This window comes from Pezoporus wallicus, unplaced genomic scaffold (genome assembly GCF_028554395.1).
Source record: "Pezoporus wallicus isolate ANWC-B61680 ecotype Strahan unplaced genomic scaffold, APGP_CSIRO_Pwel_v1 contig_227, whole genome shotgun sequence".
In the NCBI taxonomy this organism is placed as follows: Eukaryota; Metazoa; Chordata; class Aves; order Psittaciformes; family Psittacidae; genus Pezoporus; species Pezoporus wallicus.
This window is the reverse complement of record NW_026635704.1, coordinates 10,031,494-10,052,500: the sequence shown is the minus strand read 5'-3', so window position 1 is coordinate 10,052,500 and position 21,007 is coordinate 10,031,494. Positions and strand designations below refer to the sequence as shown.

Genomic DNA, 21,007 nt, shown 5'->3' with positions numbered 1-21,007 from the left:
AAGATCACTCAAAGGTAAGTACTACCCCCCTCCCTTTCGTTCCCGCTTTCCCCCCTCCCCCGGCCCGACTCTCCCGTTCAACGCCGCGCTGGGCAACCCCAAGCGCGACTCCGCGCCCCGTCCCCGGCGGCGGCAGCGGAACCCCCGAGCAAGTCAAGGTTGTGGGTGTGGGTGTGGGTATATGCGCGCAGGGGCGAGCCCCAGCCCCGAAGCGGCCGGTGCTACCCAAACTGTCCGCGCTGCAAAAGTTGCCGCCGGGAGCCGCGGTGACAGCCCGCTGCGGCAGCCCCGCGGCCCGCCTCCTTCCATCCCTCCCTCCCTCTCTCTCTCTCTTTCCGCGGGCGCGGGCAGCGGCGCAGCCGCGCTGTTGGAGCCCGTGCTAAGTTGCGGGTTTTACCCCCCCCCCGTCCCCCGTCCCCATCCCCTCAGCCGGTGCCGGCGGGGTCCGGTGCCCGCGGGTGAGGGAAGTTTCGGAGGGGTGGGGGTGGGGCGGGCCGAAGTTCCCCGCGCGGGGCCGGAGTTGGGGCTGTGGAGGAATGTGGCGCCGGCTGTCACGTGAAGCGGCCCCTCGCCGCCGAGGGGGCATGTGTGAGGGGCGGCGGGAGGGAGGGGAGGAAGGGAGAGAGCAAAGGGGATAAATAAATAAAATAGGCGCGGATATACATTAATAAGGGGAGCGCGGTGTGTGTGTGTGTGTGTGAGAGTGTGATACCCAGGGGAGCGAGCGCGCCCCGCAGCACCAAGTCGTAGGGACTCACCCCGGACCCCCGGAGAAGGCGGGAGGTTGAGGGGAGAGGAAGGGGGAAAGCCCGGGACCCGCAGGAGGACAAAGGGCGGCTTGTGCGGCTGTGGCGGGGCCGGCAGCGTCCCGGCCCGGGAGCCCCCTCCTCCCCCCGCCCCGCGCGGCCTGCTGCGGCCGCCCCCCGCCGGGCCCCTCGCCGCCGCCGCCCCTCAGCCCGCCGCGGCGTGCGGTGTCGCCCGCCCGCGCCCCCCGAGGAGCGGGCAGCCGTTGGTCGCCTTTCCCCTCAGGAGCCGGGAGCCGTTGGGCTCGGCGGACAGGGGCTTCTCCAGGAAGGAGGCTGAAGGGTGGCTGTCACCTCAAATAAACATCTCTCCCTGGATGGGCGCGTTCCTCCCGGGTCGGTCTGTACATTGCAGTGAAGTTGAATAAAGCCTGGGTTGCGTCAGGTCAGAACATCTATAAGTTGTCTACTTTTTGGGGGCGGTGGGAAGGAAGGGGATGAGGCAGATAGGCCTGCGGGACGGAGGGCAGCTTGCGCGGCCCGGGGGGCTGCCCGTGCCCCCGATCGGGGATGTGATCCCGAGCCGCTCGGTGGCTGGCAGCAGGCCTTGTTTTCTTCTCGGCTAGGCTGGCGTACACCAGGAGTTAAGTGCCTAGAAACCAGCGCGATCTCATAGTTAGAAAGCAGGAGCGGGGTCTGCTTTTATGGACTTGTACAGGAGGACCTAGCAAAAAGCTGCACTCTCTTTGCTTGAAACTACTCTTTCCAGGAGTTCCCTTTTCAAAGTCTTCCTGTTGACTCCAGTGAGCTTTAGAGCAGGCTTTAATTTTCTTTTTTTTTTCCCTTTTACTTTTATTTTTCTGTTGTTTTTTTTTAAACTCACCACATATTTTAAAAGCGAATAAAGAGTGCCTTCAGTGTCCTGCTTTACCTGCTGCTGCCATCTGTATCTAGTTTACCGAAGTTTGTGCGGTTCAGTAGTGCTTTTGTTTGGCATCTTGTGAGGAACAAACGAGCCGCTCTTCGCTTACCTTTTAAAAACGATACCACAATGAAAGTTCTGTTACTGGGGTGCACACTTCTATCCCGAGCTTACCAGGGAGGATTTATTTACGTGCGCAGGAGAGTTTTAGAGCCAGTAGGAGAGTGACCAATTAGTCCTATTTGCAAAAAGATGCTGGGAAACTTTAAGTGAAGGGTAGTCTTAGACCTCGAGGTATCTAAGTGCAAGGGAATAAACGTTAGGAATTAATTGGCAAATAGAGGAAATTGGTCTCCTGCTAGCACTGGGCATGTGCTACTCCTTGTTATCTGTTAGGTGTGTTACAGAGAGGGGGTTTGTTTCAAATCTCTTCCTGTAAACATCACACTTAATTTAAAACAAAAGATACAGCTTCCATTTTATGTGGAGGTATGGGCTTTGCCTTCCTTATGTACCACCAGTAGCCTCAGAGTCCCTAAAATGAGAAAACAGCAACATTATGCGATTCAGATGGAGTAGCTTAGATTTGCTGACGTGAAGCGGTTTTCTGAAGTCAGGAGTTTAATGTTCACGATGGAGATAGTAGAGATTTCTTTACAGTATCTTATTTACTCTTTTTCAGCTAAAACCAGGCAGTAAATCAATCATCATCTGTAATTATTGCTGCAGTAATTACCTTTGGGGAGCAGGTTATCATTCTAGGTGGCCTTTGTTCAAATATCTTTTTTGTTTTCTCTGTTTTATTTTTCTTGAATCATGTCAGTTTCTGAGTGGATTAACAGCATTCTGAAAACAGTCCGATGGTAAGATTTCCAAGAGGGCTAATCATGGGATTCATCTGAGAAGTTGAAAGATGCTTGTATAGGCATAGCATTTAAATTCATTGATAAGAGCCTGCCCATCAATTATTACATCTTAATTTTCAGTCAACAAACAAAAGCTGTAAGTAATGTTGCAAGGAGAATTTCAACTGTAGCGTTTATTTAAATTCCTTATTTCTTAAGTATTACTGATTTAGTGCAAACTATAGTTGTGCAGTTTAAAAATAAACAGTATTTTAAATAGCTTTTCTGAAAAAACTATTATTTGAATCTATGTAAATGAGTTATTTAAACTCATGAGTGCTGTTTTACATCTAAATAAAATATGGAGTTACACATTACATTTCCAATTTGTCATGTACTTAGCAACCCTTTCTGGGAGGAAGATATAAGAGATATTTTTGATATGTCTGTCACTTTTGATAACTTAATTTGAAACTTATATCTTAGGGGAATACTGATACAAGGCAGGTAAATACATTAAAACAAAATGACAATTGAGTTTTTATATTGAATGCATGAATCTAACCTTCATCTGAAATGGTGGGTGTTAAGAAGTTGCTAATGACTAAATTTCTTTTATTTCTTGAAAATACAGGGTTTTGCATTACCCTGGTTTCTGTTTACATTCCTTTTCTATCTTTTTTTTTTCTTTTTTTTTTTTTCCCTTTTCCCTTCCCCCCTGTTCTGGTTTCATGCCAAATTTGACTGTCCCCCAGCTCTTGGTTAGGATTACATCTCAGATTTAGACCTGGGAAGGTAAAAAGACATAGCTAACATAAGCTAAGCCCCTTACAATTTAAGAATAATAAAAGCATCTTCCCAAGGAAAAAATAAGGTTGTACTTCTTCTCTGTGAAAAAAAGGATCGTCTCTTACAAATATACTAGAGGGTTGTGGCAAAAAGAAGACTCAAAAGGAGCCTTCAAATTATTTAACTTTCTGAAAAACTGTAATTTGAATATCTTATTTTACTTCAGGAAGGAGGAATTAAAGTTCAACTGCCAGGTTCTTTTAGGCAGGGGAAGGATCAGTTGCATCAAACTCATCAGTCCTGACCTATATTTCATTCTACTGATTAATTTATCCCATTTCCTTGGTTAGTTTCTGAAAGAAAAAAGAAAAATCTATTAGGTATCATTGACCTGATCAAAATCACCTAATGCATTTGAGGGGGGGAAGGAGGATAGCGGGAGAAAAGCAGGTGAGGAAAGATTAAGTCAGAGATGTGATACCTGAGTATAAGCCTCAAAAGAGCCACTGTGCAAATGAAGGGTGTTGAAGAAGGGCAATTGGTATATGACTCCTTAAACTCCTGACACCTAAGGGCAATGCTGTTCCCTAAACAAAACTAGGCTGGAGACCTCCTGTGATGAGAAAGTAAGGAAGCAGGGGAAAGTAGCTTGCTTGTATCTTGTTTAACTTGGCCATTTGAATGGTAAACCTTTTTTTGTGACTTGGCATGTTTTGTAGATATCACACTTAGGTTACTGACCACCTTCCTTCTCCCTTCCCTTTCTGGTTTATGGGGTTTTACGTTTGGGAGGGTTTGAGGTTTTTCTTTTACCCTTACTACTGTCTTTTGGTGAGAAACTTTGTTTAGGAACAAAGTTACAAAAATATAGTCACTTGCAAAGAAAACCAGGTACTCCTTATGCAAACCGGAATGAAAATGTAGTCCTACTAAATGTTAACCCCAGGTTTCTGTAAGTTAAAGCCAGGTAATATCCATTATGCTAAAATCACTGAAACTGATGATGTATGTGTTAGATAAGCCATCGCAAGGAATCTAGAACAGCCCCATACATTTAATAGAAGCGCTGATCTATGAAAGTGATTTCTTTAAAAAAACAAGCAAGCCCTCCAAAAGAATATTTTGTTACTACTTCTAAGTAAATTTTTACTCATTGTAATTTTGCATTGCACATTTGACTGCAGAAATAAAATTACTGAATGTTAGTTCCTAGAAAGATAAGGAAAAATTTTCTTGGCTGTATTTTATTTATCTATGTTCTGCTTAAAAAAAAAGGCTTGTATCTTGGAATATTTTGGCAATCCTGGAATGTCTGTTAAAGTTGTTCCCTCTTTTTGAGGAAACGTAGGTACTCTTTCCATCCTGCCTGAATTTACAACTGCAACTCCATGCAAAGTGTTGGTGGCCTGAGTAAAGGTACCTGTGTTCTAATGTGACTTGCTTTCTCATCATAAATATGAAGCAAAAGGATGTTTCTTGTAGAGAGGTGTAGGTTTTATGGTGTTACTACCAAGGGAGGTGGAACATTAGTGGATCAAACCAAAAAAATCCTACTTAATAGCAGCAGTAGTTCAGAGACAATTTGACATTCGGATCCCCTTCAAACAGTAGCCTTTACATTTCTGTGGAACTGTCAACTATTTGAATGTTTATTCTCAGCCCCAACCCTCCCTGGGTTCTAAATTGCATGGACTAGACTCAAAAGTCATTAGATTGTCTGCTGATTAGACTATAATCAATCCAGCATAAACAAACCCAGCAATTAGTATTGGCATGATTTCTGTGAACTTGACTTAAAGTTTCAGTGTTACCAGTCCAAAGAACTTTTTCTGAACTGGACGCTTTCAGAAACTGTTATTTTGGCATCATCATTTCATAGGGAGGGAACAAAAAATTCATAAGATTCCATTTGGCCTGAAAAGCGAAAACATCTGTTTGATGCATGAGTGAATTACTGGCTTCTATTTGGCCATCCAAAAAAGGGCAGAAATTAAGATATCGAACATAAAAGAGTACATGAAAAAACAAATTACAAAGAGGAATTAAGATTAGGATCTTTTTATAATGCAGGCTATTTATAGTGTTCTCTTTTTGACTTGCCAAAGCATGCCCCAGCTCCTTTATATATCAAAAACCCCCATAACAACAAAAACATCCCTAACCTTTAGTAATATTCATTGACTTTGGCAATGCATACTGGTATTGATGGTCTTGATTAGCTGTAGGATTACAATAGTGCTACCCACTCATTTTGGGGGCCAGCATGAGTTATATTGACCATTGCAGTCTGCTGCTTAGGAGCAGGTACTATTAGGAATGAACATCTAAACGGCTACCGGTTGTACAGCTAGCTTTCATAAAGGTGAAATCTTCTGGCAAAGGTAATATGAAGAGGCTTAGAAGTGCTGCACGTTTGGTTTGATCTTGTTTTCCTGAGTTGCTGTTAACTTGTGTAACAAGGGAAGCTGTCAATATGGAGACACTTATCTAATGTGTAGGATAACGTTATCCACTATGATCTGAGATGTCTTGAAAGGCTTTATTTTGCTCTGTAATTCATTCTGTCTAATTTACAATGGTTTAATAGCTCTCATTTCTTTGTTCTGAAACAAGAGTCAGTATTTTGAAACTTGTGTGTTTCGGAAAAAAGGAAATCTTGTTTTTGAGTAATTGTATATGAGGAAAAGATCTAGGAAAACTGTTAATGCTTTACAAAGACCATATGGATTCAGTATTTTTTCAGAGAATCAGAATGGTTTGGGTTGGAAAAGGACCTTAAGGTCATCTAGTTCCACCCCCACCCTGCCATGGGCAGGTAAAACACTGAAGATATTTTGAGTTGTTTTTTCAGATTGATTAACATATAGTCTAAGTGCTGGTACCTTAAGACAGACCTCTTAGCATCTTTTCACAGCTGCAGTTTATGGTTTTCATTGGTTCCTGTAAGGCTACCTGAGCATAAAATCAGTTGCAGCTGGGGATGGGGAAAATGCGCTGCTGCACTTAAATCAGCACTGTATATATATACATATGCATATATATCCTTTCCCTGAAGGGACAACATACAGAACTATGAAGAATTGGGACTGTTTTACTTGGTGCTGTGAAAATGTACGTTTCTTTTCAAATACATTTTGTAGTGTGTTATGACAAAGCACTGAAGTTTTTCAGTTGCTCTCTCTACAAAAGTCAGATAGTATAAGAGGAGCTTTTGAATACTTTTAAATCATAACACAACATTTGACAAAGGATTCTGACAAAAGATGAATGTGCAAGCACTAAAAGAAGTAGTGAGATTTGTTTTTGTTTTAGCTTTAACACAACTTGGGTTCTATTTCACTTCAAGTATAAGTAATTATGCTAGTTTAGCAATTATTAGAGATGAAAGAAATTCTCTTAGATATGAGCCTCCTAAACTTCAGTAGCTTTAGCTTTAGCCAGGATAATGATCAAGGAATAGTTAGCCATATGCCTAGGGACTATGCTGTAGCAAAAAAGATAGGGCTGATCTTGGGGGTATCATTATTGCAACATGTTATAATTAACATTTTCATCCAGCCCTCCTATTTTCCAAAAGAACCTATTTTATGTTCTTTGGAATCTGCATTAGTAAGACTGCAGAAAATTGTTCTCTTCCAATGGATTTTTGAACGAGGACCATTGTCTTCTGTGTTTGCAATATTAGTTAGCACTGGTTGTGCTTTTTTCCCCCACTTCACATTCCTTTGGTTTGAAACACATTTTTCACTCTATGCAGCAAAATTATTGATCAAAAGATATAGAGGATTTTTTTCCTCCTTTTTCAGGATTTAGTCTAGGTTATCCAAGTTCTTCTGGTGTATGCACATTTGAGCCTTTTAGGTTTTTCTTTAGCTAGAGTGATGCTATGCATGCGATAGTGCAACTTTTTTTTGCACAGCTGAATCCATATAATGTCTACCCAAAAGGGTAGTAGGGTTGTTACTTACCAATTCTGCACAATGTAATAATTAAATTTTAGATTTTGGGGGGCATGTTTTCAAAATGATTTTTTTTCCCTACTCTTTTTTTTTTTTTTGTCATGGGAGCAAGTTTTTTGATTAAGTGATTCATCTGATACTTTCACTTTTAAATATAGGTGCAATTAGGTGCAATTTTTCTTTCTAAGGTTAGAATTTTTAGTCCTGCAAGATTTCTTAAAGTCATTTCTGTATCTTCTGGTATAGTGACACTTCCCCATTCCCCTCACCTGCCCCTCCACTTTCTTCTTTTTTTAATGTTATAGTGGCTCACTATGGTTCTTTAAAAATACAGTGTCAGTAGCTAATTAGCTTTCTTATAAACTTGGAAGTACTGTGCATTAGTGAAACAGCCTCTTGGCTGAAGCAGAACGCTTTTTTTTTGCCATGAGGACAAATGGGCAGGATGTTGATAGTCAGGGCATCAGTGTTTGCCCTCCTTCGCATACCCCATTTTTGGAGAGCTCATTCTCTCATACAGGGTGATAAACTGAAACAGGAATTTTGTCCTTACCTAACAGGAAGGGTAAAACCTAGATTCTTATACAGCTGCTTGGTGTTACACATGAGTGTGAAAAAGCTAGACTGCTTAAAATCTAAATGTCTTGGTTAACTGCACATTAGATAGCTTTTGTATACAGTCCCTTGAAACTTGTAGTGCCCTTACTATCATTAGGTTGTGTTTTGCTTGGAAAATTTATTTCAAATAATGAATTCCTTGATAATTGACTTTTTTAGTTTTGTTTTTTTTTTTGGTTGTTGTTTATTTCATCTGATAACCAGTCAAGTTCAACTTCCATTATTGACTCATTAGCTTCTTGAAAGGAACTTTAAATCCAAAAATAAAATACCTGCTGTGCTGCTGGACTGGGTGATGGGATGCAGTGAGGCAGTGTCCTTGGAAAGACTAGGCTATGCTTTGATCAACAAAACTTTCTCTGGCACTGAATTATGATGGCTGTTTTTTTTTCTTTTCTAGACAAAGTCAAGTGAATTTCTAACTCTTATAGTGGCAGTAAGAAGGAGGAGGGGGTGGGGAAGTTAATTATTTTCCACCTCTAAAGAATACAATTGCAAGGAAGGAACTTTCTGATTCACTGGTTCCAGGACAACAGGATGTCAAGATCCATGCCTGATGAAACGTTTTTGCTCTGAAGATGGGAGGAGGAAATGGGTCACTATTGGTCCGTGTATGCAATCACTTGGAAGGGATTGCATTTCATGACTTATAAAGCGCTAGAGCATAGGAAGAGTTTGGGTTTATGATTTCTGGTGAATCTGTTAAGCAGGAGACTTGCTCGCCAGATATAAATGTGAATCAATGAAGAAAGGTCAGAAAGTTCTAATGCTAAGTCCAAAAAAAAGGGCTTGGATGCTGCAGTACTGCAGTGCTTAGTTTACAAGTGTCTGGTTGCCCACTGGAATAGTCATCTTGCACCAGGCACTTGATTCTTTATATAATTCATAGGTAGGTGAGGGGTTTATGTATGTCCTTTACCTTAAGGATAGAGTAGGAAAAATTTGTAAAGGATAATCTGTCTTAGCTCCTCCCCTGTTCTAGATGTGGGTATCTTTATTAGATGCAGTAGGGTATCTTATAGCACTCACTTATCTGATCCAGCTTTTTGGAGATAGGGGACAGGTTGTTCCTTTCCTCCTGAGTCAGATGGAACTGAGGGGCTTGTGCTGCTGCTCTTCCTTTCCCCTTTACTGAAGAGGGAAAGTTATTTTCTGTGCTAGGATGTGAAAGGCAGGAGTTCTCACAAGGAATAGTACATTGGTGCTTGCACAGCAACATCTTGTCCTGTGAGCGTGAGTTGCCCTTTTATTTTTGTCAACAGCATTTCTCTTTCCAAATGTGTCATTAAGTATTTGTTAGACAAGAGAGTGAGAAAGAGTGTTCATACACAAAACTCATGGCTTTAGTGGCTCAAGTACCAGTGGAGAAAGAGGAGACCAGGAGGATCCTGGTCTGCCAAGTACTATGATATTACTTCTAATGAGTTACTTCAATGAAACTAGAACTGGAGTCATTGTGTCCCACTTCCCGTGTGGGTGCCCTAACCACAAGGATAAGCTATCATGCTAATTCTCCTTCTTTCTAGTTCAGTGAATATTGTAGATGAGGTACAGCAGCTTCATCAGCAATGAATGAGTGAACCTCAAGTCTGAGGGTAAGTACTCTTTGTTAGGAAGCTCATGACGTGAGTACAAATCCTTCAGATAGAGAAGAAAGTTGAAGTGATGCCACCCACATCCTGGGTGAGTGATCTAACTGGTGGGAATGGGCAAAATGGGGAAAGGAAGAGTTATTTCAGCCCACACATTTTCTGCCATTATAGCAATCAGGGAAGGGTATGTAAACTTTGAAGAACCAGCCCATAAGACTGCGTACAAAGCTAAGGCTGGCAGGAGAATATTTAACCTTTCACTAGCCAGCTGCAGTGGGGCTTTGGTTTGATTTCAGCATTGAGCTGCACAGCACTGAAAGAGCCTGGGTGATAAAGCCATGGGTACTGCCTGACCTGAGTGGCATCTGAGCAGAACCTCTGGCAAGTTAGATGCAGTATCCCCTCACTAGTTTTGGGGATTCTAAGCTTCTGTGTCCTTTGTGGATATAGATCAGAATGCTGTTTTACATGATAGAAAGTAATCTAGAACAGAGCAGAGAGTTTGAGGCATAAAGAAACCCCAAATCCTTATGAAGCCCTGGTGCACAATAGGTGGAGATCTCTAATAAATCAGGGATAATCTCAATTGAAAGGAGGTGGGTTTTTTTTTGACTCAGATAAATGTAGGTCTTCAGGTAATAGAGCTAAGACATGCATCTGTATATTGTTTTGGTGTTGGAATGGTGTCAGACAACTCAGACTCCTCAGTTTAAGTGCCTTATATTAGGCACATAAGTGACTTAACTTTTAAATACAATGATCACCTACAGTAACCCTTACTGTATGTCCTCATAGGCCTTCCTTGCATCACTTATCTTCAGAACTGTGTGGTGTTGGTTACTTTGAGATTCTGTGATCCACATATCAATTTGATTCAAATCACTCCCTCTTGCCGAGTTAAGGCTTTCATAGACAGTGTTTAATGAATTTCCTGTTTTCTAACCACAGCTGAAATATAAGTCTGTAGGAGTACCAGAAATTCTTAGTCATGTCCCTCTGAAAGAGTAAGAAAACTTAGGTGATCGATAGCTTCAGCAGACTGAGAGGGATTGCTCTGCAAGCATTCATGTGAAGTACTGGGTTTGGTAATTAGGCTTAGAATTTACCTTAGCCTCCTAACTTCTGTTTTTCCTCAAAATGGACTGGATGTCCACTGTCACATTGTCAGGAATGGAGGATGGAGAGTACTCTGTTTAAGATAGGCAAGACAGTTGAAAGTCCTGACCCTGGTACTAAGAATAGTCCCCAAGAGAGATTCCCTCTTGCTTTGCCTGTTCTCACTGTGGACTTCGATTTGATTTGGGGATCCATTGTAATGTTACATTGCATGATAGAGAGTCTTTGAAATGTCTGGAATTTACTTAAGCTTTGTAAAAAGCTTTAAGAACCTTTGGAGAAAGTTGCTTTTAAAAATATATTGTGCCATAATTAGTTACTTACACAATAGAAGTTCATGTAGCTGTGGCTTAACCTTGTTAAAAGATGCATGATTAGGGAGCCAAAGTTAGCATTCTGGACAGGATTAATTAATCTACCTCAGCTACCCAGAAAAAGATATCCCCCCAAGCCTAGCTCTGGGGTTTCTGGAGAATCTTCCTCTGCTGCAGGAAAAAAGCATCTTCTGCCTTTTCAGCACACACTGTTGTAAAATAGGAGGTCTTTAGGCTGTCACATTTGGATATTGTCATCCGTGAGATCAAGGGTTGGAAGAATATCCAAAGGATTTCTTAAGCATAATTTCTTTCCACTTAAGTATATTTATTGCTTTTATGTTTATGTGCAGCCTAGAAAAATACTCCATTTTAGAAAAAGAATAGTATTTTCCAACCACTGCAGTCTAATTGGAAACTCCTAATTCAGTCCTTCTACAAGAAGAATGTTTGGGGAGGGGGAAAGAAAAACCAGGCACAATGTTGGGCTAGACTAAAGAGAGGAGTAAAAAAATATGAATGCTATGAGGAGCTTTGTATTCTGAAAAAAAACTAAATGCGAGAAGAAAAATGCTTTATATAACAGGAATCTTTTAAGGAAAATAATAATTTCCAATATCAAGAGAACACTGTCAAGGGATGTGGTTAAAAATAGGAAAACGCGTTGTGTCACAGTACAGAGGAAACCAAATCAGAAATACAAATATTCTTGCATATGATTAATTGGATTTTTGTACAATTATGGCTACACACAGAACTGATTTTCAGTAGAGTTCTGGAATGTAGATATTTCAAATATTAATATCCAAATATATTTCATTTTCAGCTCACACAAAAGTCCTTGGGTGCATATACATTTTGGAGTCAAAATGGTACTCAGGTTCCTGGCTAGCAATTGATAAATGTATGTTGATACTAGGTGAAGCTGTTCAGAAAACAATACTCTCAGAACTACTGAGAACTGTTATGAATATTTGTTCTCTTAAAGGACATTGTGAAAGCAGTCTGAAATGGTTGTTGACTTCCAGGAGTCACCCACTGAATTGCTGCTTACATGTAGCATAGTCATGTGTTAAATCCTGTGCTCACGTGCGTTGGCAAGAGTTTAAAAGGTGAGTCTCAGACCACCAGTGGTACCTAGGGAGAGAAGGAGGAGGAAGGTGTTGCCTTAGTGGGTGATACATTGACGTGCCATACTGCATCTAGTGCTTCTCTGTGACTTGTTCAATTTGAGTTTTCTATCCTGACTGAACCCTTATGGAGATGTGTTTCCACAGCATGTTATTGCAAAGTGTGAAACGTGTTCAAAATCCGTTGACTATAATAGAGTTAGAGGATACTCAACACATCCTGTAACTAGCTCTTAAATTTGCCTTCAGCTATATGATTAATCTATCTAATCATACTTAATATCTACCTGTAGATGGTGGCAGTATGAATGTTCTCTTGTTTTTTATGTGGCAATGAGGAGGAGAGAAAAGTAGAGATACTTCCAGAAATCAGTCATGTATAGGTACTAAAATAATGGCACACACGTTTTATTTCTGTTCTGTCTGGATAACTCAGTAAATTGTGTATTGATTATGCTAATAGAGCTAGTGTCTCTATTACTTGTCTGCAGAAATTATTCAAACATGTAGATGGAAGATGCACTTGGCAAAGTTACCATCCTAAGAAAAAGGCTTTTGTGCAAAGATGGCCCTAAATTGAATTACTAATCATATGCTAATGGAACTGTATAGATTAAGTATTGAATTATAGGAAATGCAAAGTGCAAGTCAAAAATATATTCTAAACTTCCTATCTTGGCAGTCATGGTTGTTATATTAGGTTTATTTTCACATCTGTCCAGGAATAGGTTTTAAGAAGGAATAAATCAATAGCAGTCTATATTTATAGTTTTTTTGGGGGGATATGTGGCTTCTCCTGCTTTGTTTAACAAGCTGAAAAGACGTTCAGGCATTTGGGGCAGTTTCTTTTCTTTGTTAAAATTTATTAACCCACCTAGACTAGAAGAAAATAGACTTTTTTCAATTATCTTTTGCTTTTATTTTATTATGGTTTGTAATAGTTCAGGAGCCATGAATCTTCACCAGAGTTCTCCAAAAGGCTTCCCTTTCAGTGAAAATGTGCTTTTCCGCATTTCTAATTTTATCCATTTCTTTTCCATGCAAGGTTTTTCCCAGGAATCAACCAGAAATGGCTTGTGCTCTTCCTTGGGGTGCTAAATCTACTGAATAACTTTTCAGTGAAGGGGAATCCTGGTTACTCAGAATATGAATGATATTTTGCAAGCTAGAAAACCTGTGTATATGTTGTAATAACTTTATAAAATAATCTTCCTCCTTTGTAGGCTGACCATGTGTTTCACTAAGAGAGTCTAAGCAGAAGGGGTAAAATCCTTATTGATCAGCAGGTGTTGCTGTAGAGCAGTCAGGAGATTAATTCTGAATTTGGGACCTCTATATCAAAATTCCCTCAGGTTTTCCTTATTGGCTGGCCTTGATGGTAGTACGTTATCTGTTGGTTGGTTTTGTATTCTTGGTTTTGGCTTCCCCCCCCCCCCCCGTTGGTTTTGTATTCTTGGTTTTGGCTTCCCCCCCCCCTTAAAAAGGAATAGTTGGTCTTAATGTTGACATTCAGCAGCCTAAGCATGAGAGGTGAAGTGAAATCAGGATTTGCTTTGGATGCTGGCTGTACCCAAGCTGAAATGTCCTAACCTTTCACATAGACATAGCTTCAGTTTAGAGATACTTTTTTTTTTTTTTTGCAGTAATATTTTAGAACCTGGTGTCTGTCCAACCCGCAAGCTTTTATAGTGATATAGAATTGACATGCTGGAATTCTGTTTTCCTTTACTTAGATATTTTAATTGCTCTCAAGAAACGTGGTGGCAGGGTTGTGGTGATCTGGGCTTTTTTCGAATTTTTATTAGTTGGAGTTCCTGTTTGTATTGTTTTTCAAATGTTGTGCTGAGAAAATACATGGTAGGGACTTCATGGTTTGTTGTTTTAAGGAACAGCTAAGTCAATTGAGAAATGTTTCCACAGCTAACAAAACAGGTGACCTGTGGTCATAAACACATAATTCGTAGGGACAAGGAATATTGTTGCTTTCATGGCAACGTTATTTCAAATGTATCCAGAAGTGCTGTTTAGCAGTAACATCACTTATTCATTGTCTGAATTCATAAACTGTTGTTCTGATTTCCTGAGGCAGCATCTTTACTAGTATGCTATGACTTTTCTATCTAGAATTTATCTTACCTTATGCTAGGAGGTGGTAAATGTTGTCATGAAGATGACTTCATTGTGCACAATTACAGTCCTAGAGTATCAGTAATTTTGATGTTTCAATAATAGCGCCATTTGTTTTAGCTGCATATCAGCCTTGTGGCTTTCTGTAGTTACATTTCATGCTAGTGCTAGAGGGATGTTTTTGATTAGCAAAGTTTAAGGCATCTCTCTCCTGTATGGTTCTGTTTAAAGTCGCCTTCCTCTCCTGAAAGAAAATAGTATATTTAATGTTTAAGGGAAGTTAATGTTGGCTGCATGTCACATGACCTTTCATGGGCAGGTGAGTTTAACAGTGGCCTAAGTTAAGTTTTCAGGGTGTGGTTGTGGATAGGCATAAAGTGCTGATTGAAAGCTTACCTTATTCTACCAGCTGTAGCTTACTTAATGTGACAAATACCATGCTAGCTGGAGGAATGATCTAACTTAATGCAGAGGAAAAAGGAGATGATGATTTGTGCTAATACGAAGATTTTCCCAATTGAGTGGGTTTTGTGGGGTAGTTTTCTTATTCCTTTTACTATATTTTCTTCTGAATGAGGTTTTAATTTTCCTGACAAATATATCAGTCTAGTTGAATATTATCAGCAAGTCTTTGTCCTGTTGTGACCTACTTGGCTCTGTTGTGACTGAGAATCCTTGAGAGGCTTGAACAATGGTTTAGAAAGATGCTAACCATAAAGTTACCTGCTCTGGTACTTGTTTCCTTTTTTTAGTGTAATACAGACATAGTGGTCTGCTGTTGTTGGAGCAGACCTCAGCTCTCAGAATTTTCAGATCCCTGCCTAGCATGAAAGTTTTAAACATTGGGTTTCACAAGGCATACACTATTATCTTTTCACATTACAAAATAGCATATGCAAAAACAATGTTAGGCAGTATCCACTTTTCTTTTTTCTGTTTTAAGACCCCCAAATGTTTGCTGTACTTCTCAGTCAGTAGTGTGAAGCTGAGCACTTTTCACTGCACGGTCACTTCTCGGTAGCAGTGAGAGATGCTGGTACTGCAGCTGGTGGCAGTAGATCTGCAGTACAGAACAGCAGAAAAGATGAACTGCATTTTTAGTTTGTATAGACTTACAAGTGGAGAGTTGCTTCAAACAAACAGATCTTGTATACTTCTTAGCAGGTGCCTGCTAATTTTCAAGCTTCCCACTTGGGTATCAGCTCTTGAAAAGTTCATGTTCAGTCACCTCAATTCTATCTTGAAACTTAAGGAATGGTAGAGCTTTTAAACTGTCTTTCTGACTGAATTGGGACATGCATTGTGGTTGAGGTAGATAACAGATAAGTCTACAGCCTTTAGTAAGGTTTCCTCTTGAGGGATGGAAAAGTGGAGCCATTTTTCGGTTCTAGAGATTGTTCTAGAGATTATTCTTGAGATCAACAGCTGATGGTGGCATAAACAGGGTCAGGTTGGGCTGCTGCAGATGGTTTACTGGGGTTTTGAGAGGGTCACAATAGGTGGTATCTTTTATTTTTTTTAACCATGTACTACTTGTATTTCTTACTTCCTTTATTAAGGAGTCTTACTGATCTGTGCTGCCCTAGTGAAAAGTCTTTCCATTTGGCTTAGTGTTTGACCATGTGTTCCCCAAAACTCAGCTTTACTTGAGCTTTTCCCATTGATTTCTTTGCCTGACTAGTTTATTTTAGCTGTGAGGACTGCTGGGATGACTGCTTCAGCGTAACGAAGAAAATCACACAGTATTATCATAGCTGAAGTAGTGATAACTTCATGGCTGCAAAATACAAGTTCAGCTGAAACAGTCAGCTCATAAAATCATATTTTGTAAAATACTTGGCTTACTCCAGGGCTGGGGAAACTTTATCAGATCTCTGTTGGTGAGAAGAGTACACTTACTAGCCACAGCTCTGGGGCAGGGATAGAGATTGTTTAGAGTCCTCTGGAGATTGTATTTGACTCTTTCTAATATATGCACTGTGTTTCAAGTTTCTGGTGTCCTAAGAGTGTCCTTATGAAAACTGGTGTTTTTTTTCTAGAAACTCAGATTCTAGAAACAACCAGTTGTATGAAGCCTTGGGGTTGGCGGAGGAGGAAAAGAGGTACCTGTGGAGTGTGTATATGTATCTCTTCTTTTGAATTTCTGTCTAGATTTATATGTGACCCTAAGTGTTGCACTCTCTTGTCCCAAGAACCAGGAAAATTACCCAAAATCTTTGCGCTTTAACTCAGTTGCATGATTTTTTTTTTTTTTTTTTTTTTTTTTAGGTCTGAATTCTTGGGAGTGGAAATGCTGCAAAAGTGCAGTCTTTCCCCTTTCAGCTTTTTCCCCTGTGGAGGGAGAATGAATTCTTTTCTCTCCGCTGTTCTCTAACTCAAAGAACTTGGTCTTTGGGAGAATAAAAAGGAAATGGTTCTGCCTTGTAGCTCTTCCCTTTTACTTTGGGAGAGTCAATCTTACTTAGGCATCGTATCAGAGCGTACGAGAACAGTGCTCTCTAATTTTTCAAAGTAGCAGCAGAATGGCTCTTGTTAGGTTCACTCTTGCCCAACAAGTTTTGAATAGTGAATCTGACAAGAATTGTATTGTTTTTAGTTCTACTGCTCTGGAAAGCTGTGAGCCAAGGGAAAGATGCTGGCGTGGTATATACAGTAAAACAGCATGGGGTTAGTTCTCCTTTGCAAGGCTGTCTGCACTGCTGAGATGTTTGCTACTGAATATAGTATTATTATTATATTTTAAAGCTTATGTATGAATTAGCACACACACCTCTCCCGTCTGCCAGGAGAAGGCTTTCTCTTATCTGTGTGGAGCAAGTAGAATCTTAAAGCCCTGAATTATTCTCTCATTTAGTTCCATAATCAAATACAGTAGAATGCATTGAAGACAAATATCCCAGAGGAAATTTGATTTGCTTTTTTAAGCCATGAAAACAATTTGGTCACTCTGTTCTCAGATTTGTAGCTGTCATACAACAGCATATCCTGTTTTGGTCTGATCTATACTTTCGCACATTGCAGTGCAGCTTTTCTTGCCCATGTTGTGCAAGCATTACTGGCTTTCAGAACTGAAGCTGGTGTAAAGATGCTTGAAACACTTCAGCTACCTACCTAACATCTTTTTGTTTTGTTTTGTTTTTGTTTTGTTTACCTTTTTCTGACAGTAGAAGAAAATGAAACAGAGGACCAGCAGGCAGGTGTGGGACATACAGCCGCACAGACTGGTAATGCTGAATTCCTTCATTAGTGCTTGCTTACTGTTTGACAACAGTGTGAGGGATCTTTGTGTCGGGGTGTTTTTGCAAAACCTGCACTCTTCTTTCTCTCGTTCAGCATAGAATGTGTTCTTGGGCTTGCAATGGAAAATAACATTTCTCTATGCTCACCTTTCAAATCCTGAGAATTAGAAATTCTGTCTTTTGTCGATCGGGCAAATGAAAGGGAAATGCTTCTAAAGTGCAGCATGCTTTTCTTATTTTTCTTCTCTTTTTAGTTAAAAATAATCCTTCTCTATATCCCCCATGTAAAACCCCATCCTACGCCAGTTCTGATAAATGCTCATTCTAGTGAGCATTTTCGTATTTGTAAGATACGTGGATAAGGGTAATTTCTTTTAGGATTGTTTGTATAATTTCTTTCTTACCAGTCAGGGATTAATTAACATGGTTCTGAGAAAGCAAAAAGTACTTTGTAAAAGCACCAAAAAGTCTTTGGTACTGATTCCACAGAATTTTATCTGAAGAGCAGGACTGACTCATCTGAATGGTCTCATTCATTCAGCTGAGGTCACCTTTTGGAGTTAGGGCTGACTCCTTAAGGGTATTCCTAGAAGGCCATTCATCTCTAAATACACGCAGGTAATTTGTTTGAGAACAGTTGGAGTTATTCCTCTTATGAAGGTGAAGAATGCACTTAATTCTTTCTTCAGCTAGAAGACTTTGTATTTCTCTTTCGTGCATGTCCTGTGAGTTTGTGTTTGGTGCCTTTTTTACGTTCTGGTGGCTTTTCTCATAAACTATATTGTTTGAAAAGAGGAAACGAGAGAGAGAGCACTCTTGTTTTTTTTAAATGGGAGATTTCTCAAACTGTTCCAAATGTACTTATGCCTCCATTCAGCTATCTGCAAACTTGAAAAAAAAAAAGCAAACTTGTGCAGCTGTAGACACATGGAGTGAAAAATAGAGGACCTCAAAATTGGAGATCAATATGACAAGGAATGGTTGCTTTTCTGCGTTTTTGTCTTAAAATAATTCTTAATGGTTAAGTTGTCTTGCTGGTTATTTATTTCCCATCATGTCCTGTGTTGTTCTCTGTTTCTAGGCAAGATTTAACATTTTGTTTTTTCTCTATAGCAAGAATGCAGTGCTGATATAAAAAACAAAAAACCTTCTGATAAAGCAAGCAGTGCAGAAGGCCCACACTGTGTACACACTGCCAGAAGTTTTTATAGTAATACTTTGTATCTAAGCTCTGGCTCTAACCATTAAATGTGCTTTTTATAGAGTACCAAGTTATAATGTAGTGCAGCTACGGCATATTAATCTTACTGCAGAGATTTAATGAGGCAGTTGTTTTGCGATGGACACTATTGGGAGCAGAGAGCGACAGAGTTTTACTTTACCACTGAGCTGAAGAAATATTCTTTGCCTGGTAATAATTATAACCACATGATCTAAGTTTTCCTTTCTTTTGCCAGCACTTTTCCATGCCGAAGTGGCTTGGAAGGAAGTCCTACTGCAAGGCAGTGAAATGGATTGGAAAGGAGGCTGTTTTCTTGGTAGTTTGATGTTTTAGTTGTGATTAGCTATGGATCCTTGTAGCATAGGCAGAAATATGTAAGATGAGTTTCAAGAGTACAGATAGCCTTTGCCAGTCCATTGAGATGACTTTTAGATATTCATTACTTTTACTTGACTTTTATATGGGTTATAAAAAGTAAATGTGGTGAAACCTCATTTTTACATGGGCAGAACAGAATTTCTGCTGGTTGGCCTTAAACCGCTCCCATACTTGAAATTAATTGAAGTCCATGGCTTTATTGCCTCCAACACTTTTAAGCCAATGCAATTTTTCATTTTCCCCAAAGTTGCAGTTTTATTAGACCAAGTTATAGCAATAACCTCCCTTATGAGGAGGAGGAAGAAGGAAAGAGAAGAACCACCTGCCAGGGAACATAGTAATGAGAAAATCATGTTTCTTTTAATTTCCATTTATAAATAATGTTAACGTAATCAGTAACAGAAGACAACTGTTCTTTGTATTCTTGAGTTCTTTTTTATTTTATTCTTTTTTAAAGCAACTTAATAGTTTGAATTTTTTTATGTCCCCAAAAAGCAACCCTCCTTTCCATACCAGATAATTTTCAGTGATCTCTGCAGACGGAGCTGATGTATATATTGTTGCTGACATGTATTGTCAAATTTCAGTTTGTGCACAGCCTCTGAAATAGGGCAGGAAAACCTCTGGAAGTGACAGTGGCGTTTGCAGATGTTAGGAAAGGTAATCTTACTATGAAGACAGTCTTTGTTGAGGGAATTGTAGCTGTGATTGTTGCAGTTATCAGGAAGAAAGAAATGTGGGAGATGAATGACATTTGCTCCTGTATGCGATCATGAGCTTTGAACAGGAAGTTAAGGAGAAAGTATAGGTGAGTGCATATTGCATTTATAAAGTAAGTTTTAGTCTAATCTTTCAAAAGAGCAGCTCGAACAAGACAGCTTATCCTCAGTTTAAGTAACTGTTTAAGGTTAGACCAGCTCTTCATGGAGGATACTTGTTTTTGTGATGGAAAAGCTATCCATTTACAAAGTGTTCAAATGATATGTTCTCCCTTTAAATATATTTTTATTTTGATGGTGACATCTCTTCACGGAAGTGGATCACAGTGGAAGTGCATTCATTAAGAGGGGCTGAGACTGCCAGAACTCATTTCACAAAAGCTGTCATAGGCTAAACTCAAACCTAGGTCCCAGAGGGTCCCACTTAAGTGTTGACCTAAAAACAAATGTGCCAGTTGGCTAGAGCGTGTATTCTAAAGTTGCAGCAGAAGGGAATAAGCTTGACTGACTTCTGTCCCTGCAGAGTTTATATCTGCAAATGCAGAAGGAGAAGCAAAACATTTATTAGTCTTAAAATGATTCTAATTTTAATAACTGGTCTCTAAGTATGAAGCTTTAAATCAAGCAATTCTTTAGGCTTTTGTGCACTAAGGAGTGCATGTGTGCCTATGTACGTGTGTGTGCATTGCTGAATTCCTGTAAAATATGTTTCTGAATAATAAGTCTTGAGAATTCCCTCCCCTCCTTTTTCTTTTCTTCATCACTGTACTTAGAGCAGAGACAGACACTACCCTTATTTTAAAACAAACAGTTCTGTAAACTTTATGTGCAGCATTTAAATACTCATGTTAAAATTCAAACCCAGTGCTCACATTTCCCTGAGTGCTGTCAGTTTTATGAGATGAAACTGGGAGCTTGAGCTGAACAACTAATAGTAAGTATGCGATGTGCACATGCTGCCTTCCAACAAGTGTTTAATGATGTTGGGGTCAGTTTGTGACAGTTAAGACAGTTATTGTCTTTATTTCTGAACTGCTTATAACCTCGTGATCTCCCAAACACTTTAATTAATCTTGCAAAATATCTTGGAAATTAAAGTGGCAGTGAAAGACAGTAGATTCAGATCATTCGACAATGGCTAAAATGCCGTAAAGTCCTTTTGTTTAATTAGCACTTCTTTTTGGTGTGTACATTTGCAGACTACTTCTCTGTTTGGAATTAGCTGCCCAAGTAGAAGTTTTCACTCTTGAAAGAGCCTTGTGAATGCAATCTGTCCTGTAAGGATTGCACTCTT

General features: G+C 39.8%; 1 protein-coding gene across 11 annotated transcripts in view; it reads left to right on the top strand.

Annotated features, from left to right (window-relative positions):
- ZNF521 (zinc finger protein 521) overlaps positions 1 to 21,007 on the top strand; it is a 232,380-nt gene that overhangs the window by 1,551 nt on the left and 209,822 nt on the right. For 2 of the 11 annotated variants that reach the window (XM_057397644.1, XM_057397646.1), the window contains exons 2-4: positions 1 to 14; positions 16,195 to 16,257; positions 17,320 to 17,379. The exon at positions 1 to 14 is cut by the window's left edge. The exons of 1 other annotated variant lie outside the window; for it this stretch is intronic. In XM_057397644.1, coding sequence (XP_057253627.1) covers positions 1 to 14; positions 16,195 to 16,257; positions 17,320 to 17,379 — 137 coding nt within the window. Of the gene's footprint in view, positions 15 to 927; positions 1,189 to 16,194; positions 16,258 to 17,319; positions 17,380 to 21,007 lie in introns of those variants that run through there. 8 more of the 11 variants (XM_057397649.1, XM_057397645.1, XM_057397651.1 and 5 more) reach the window with 6 other exon arrangements.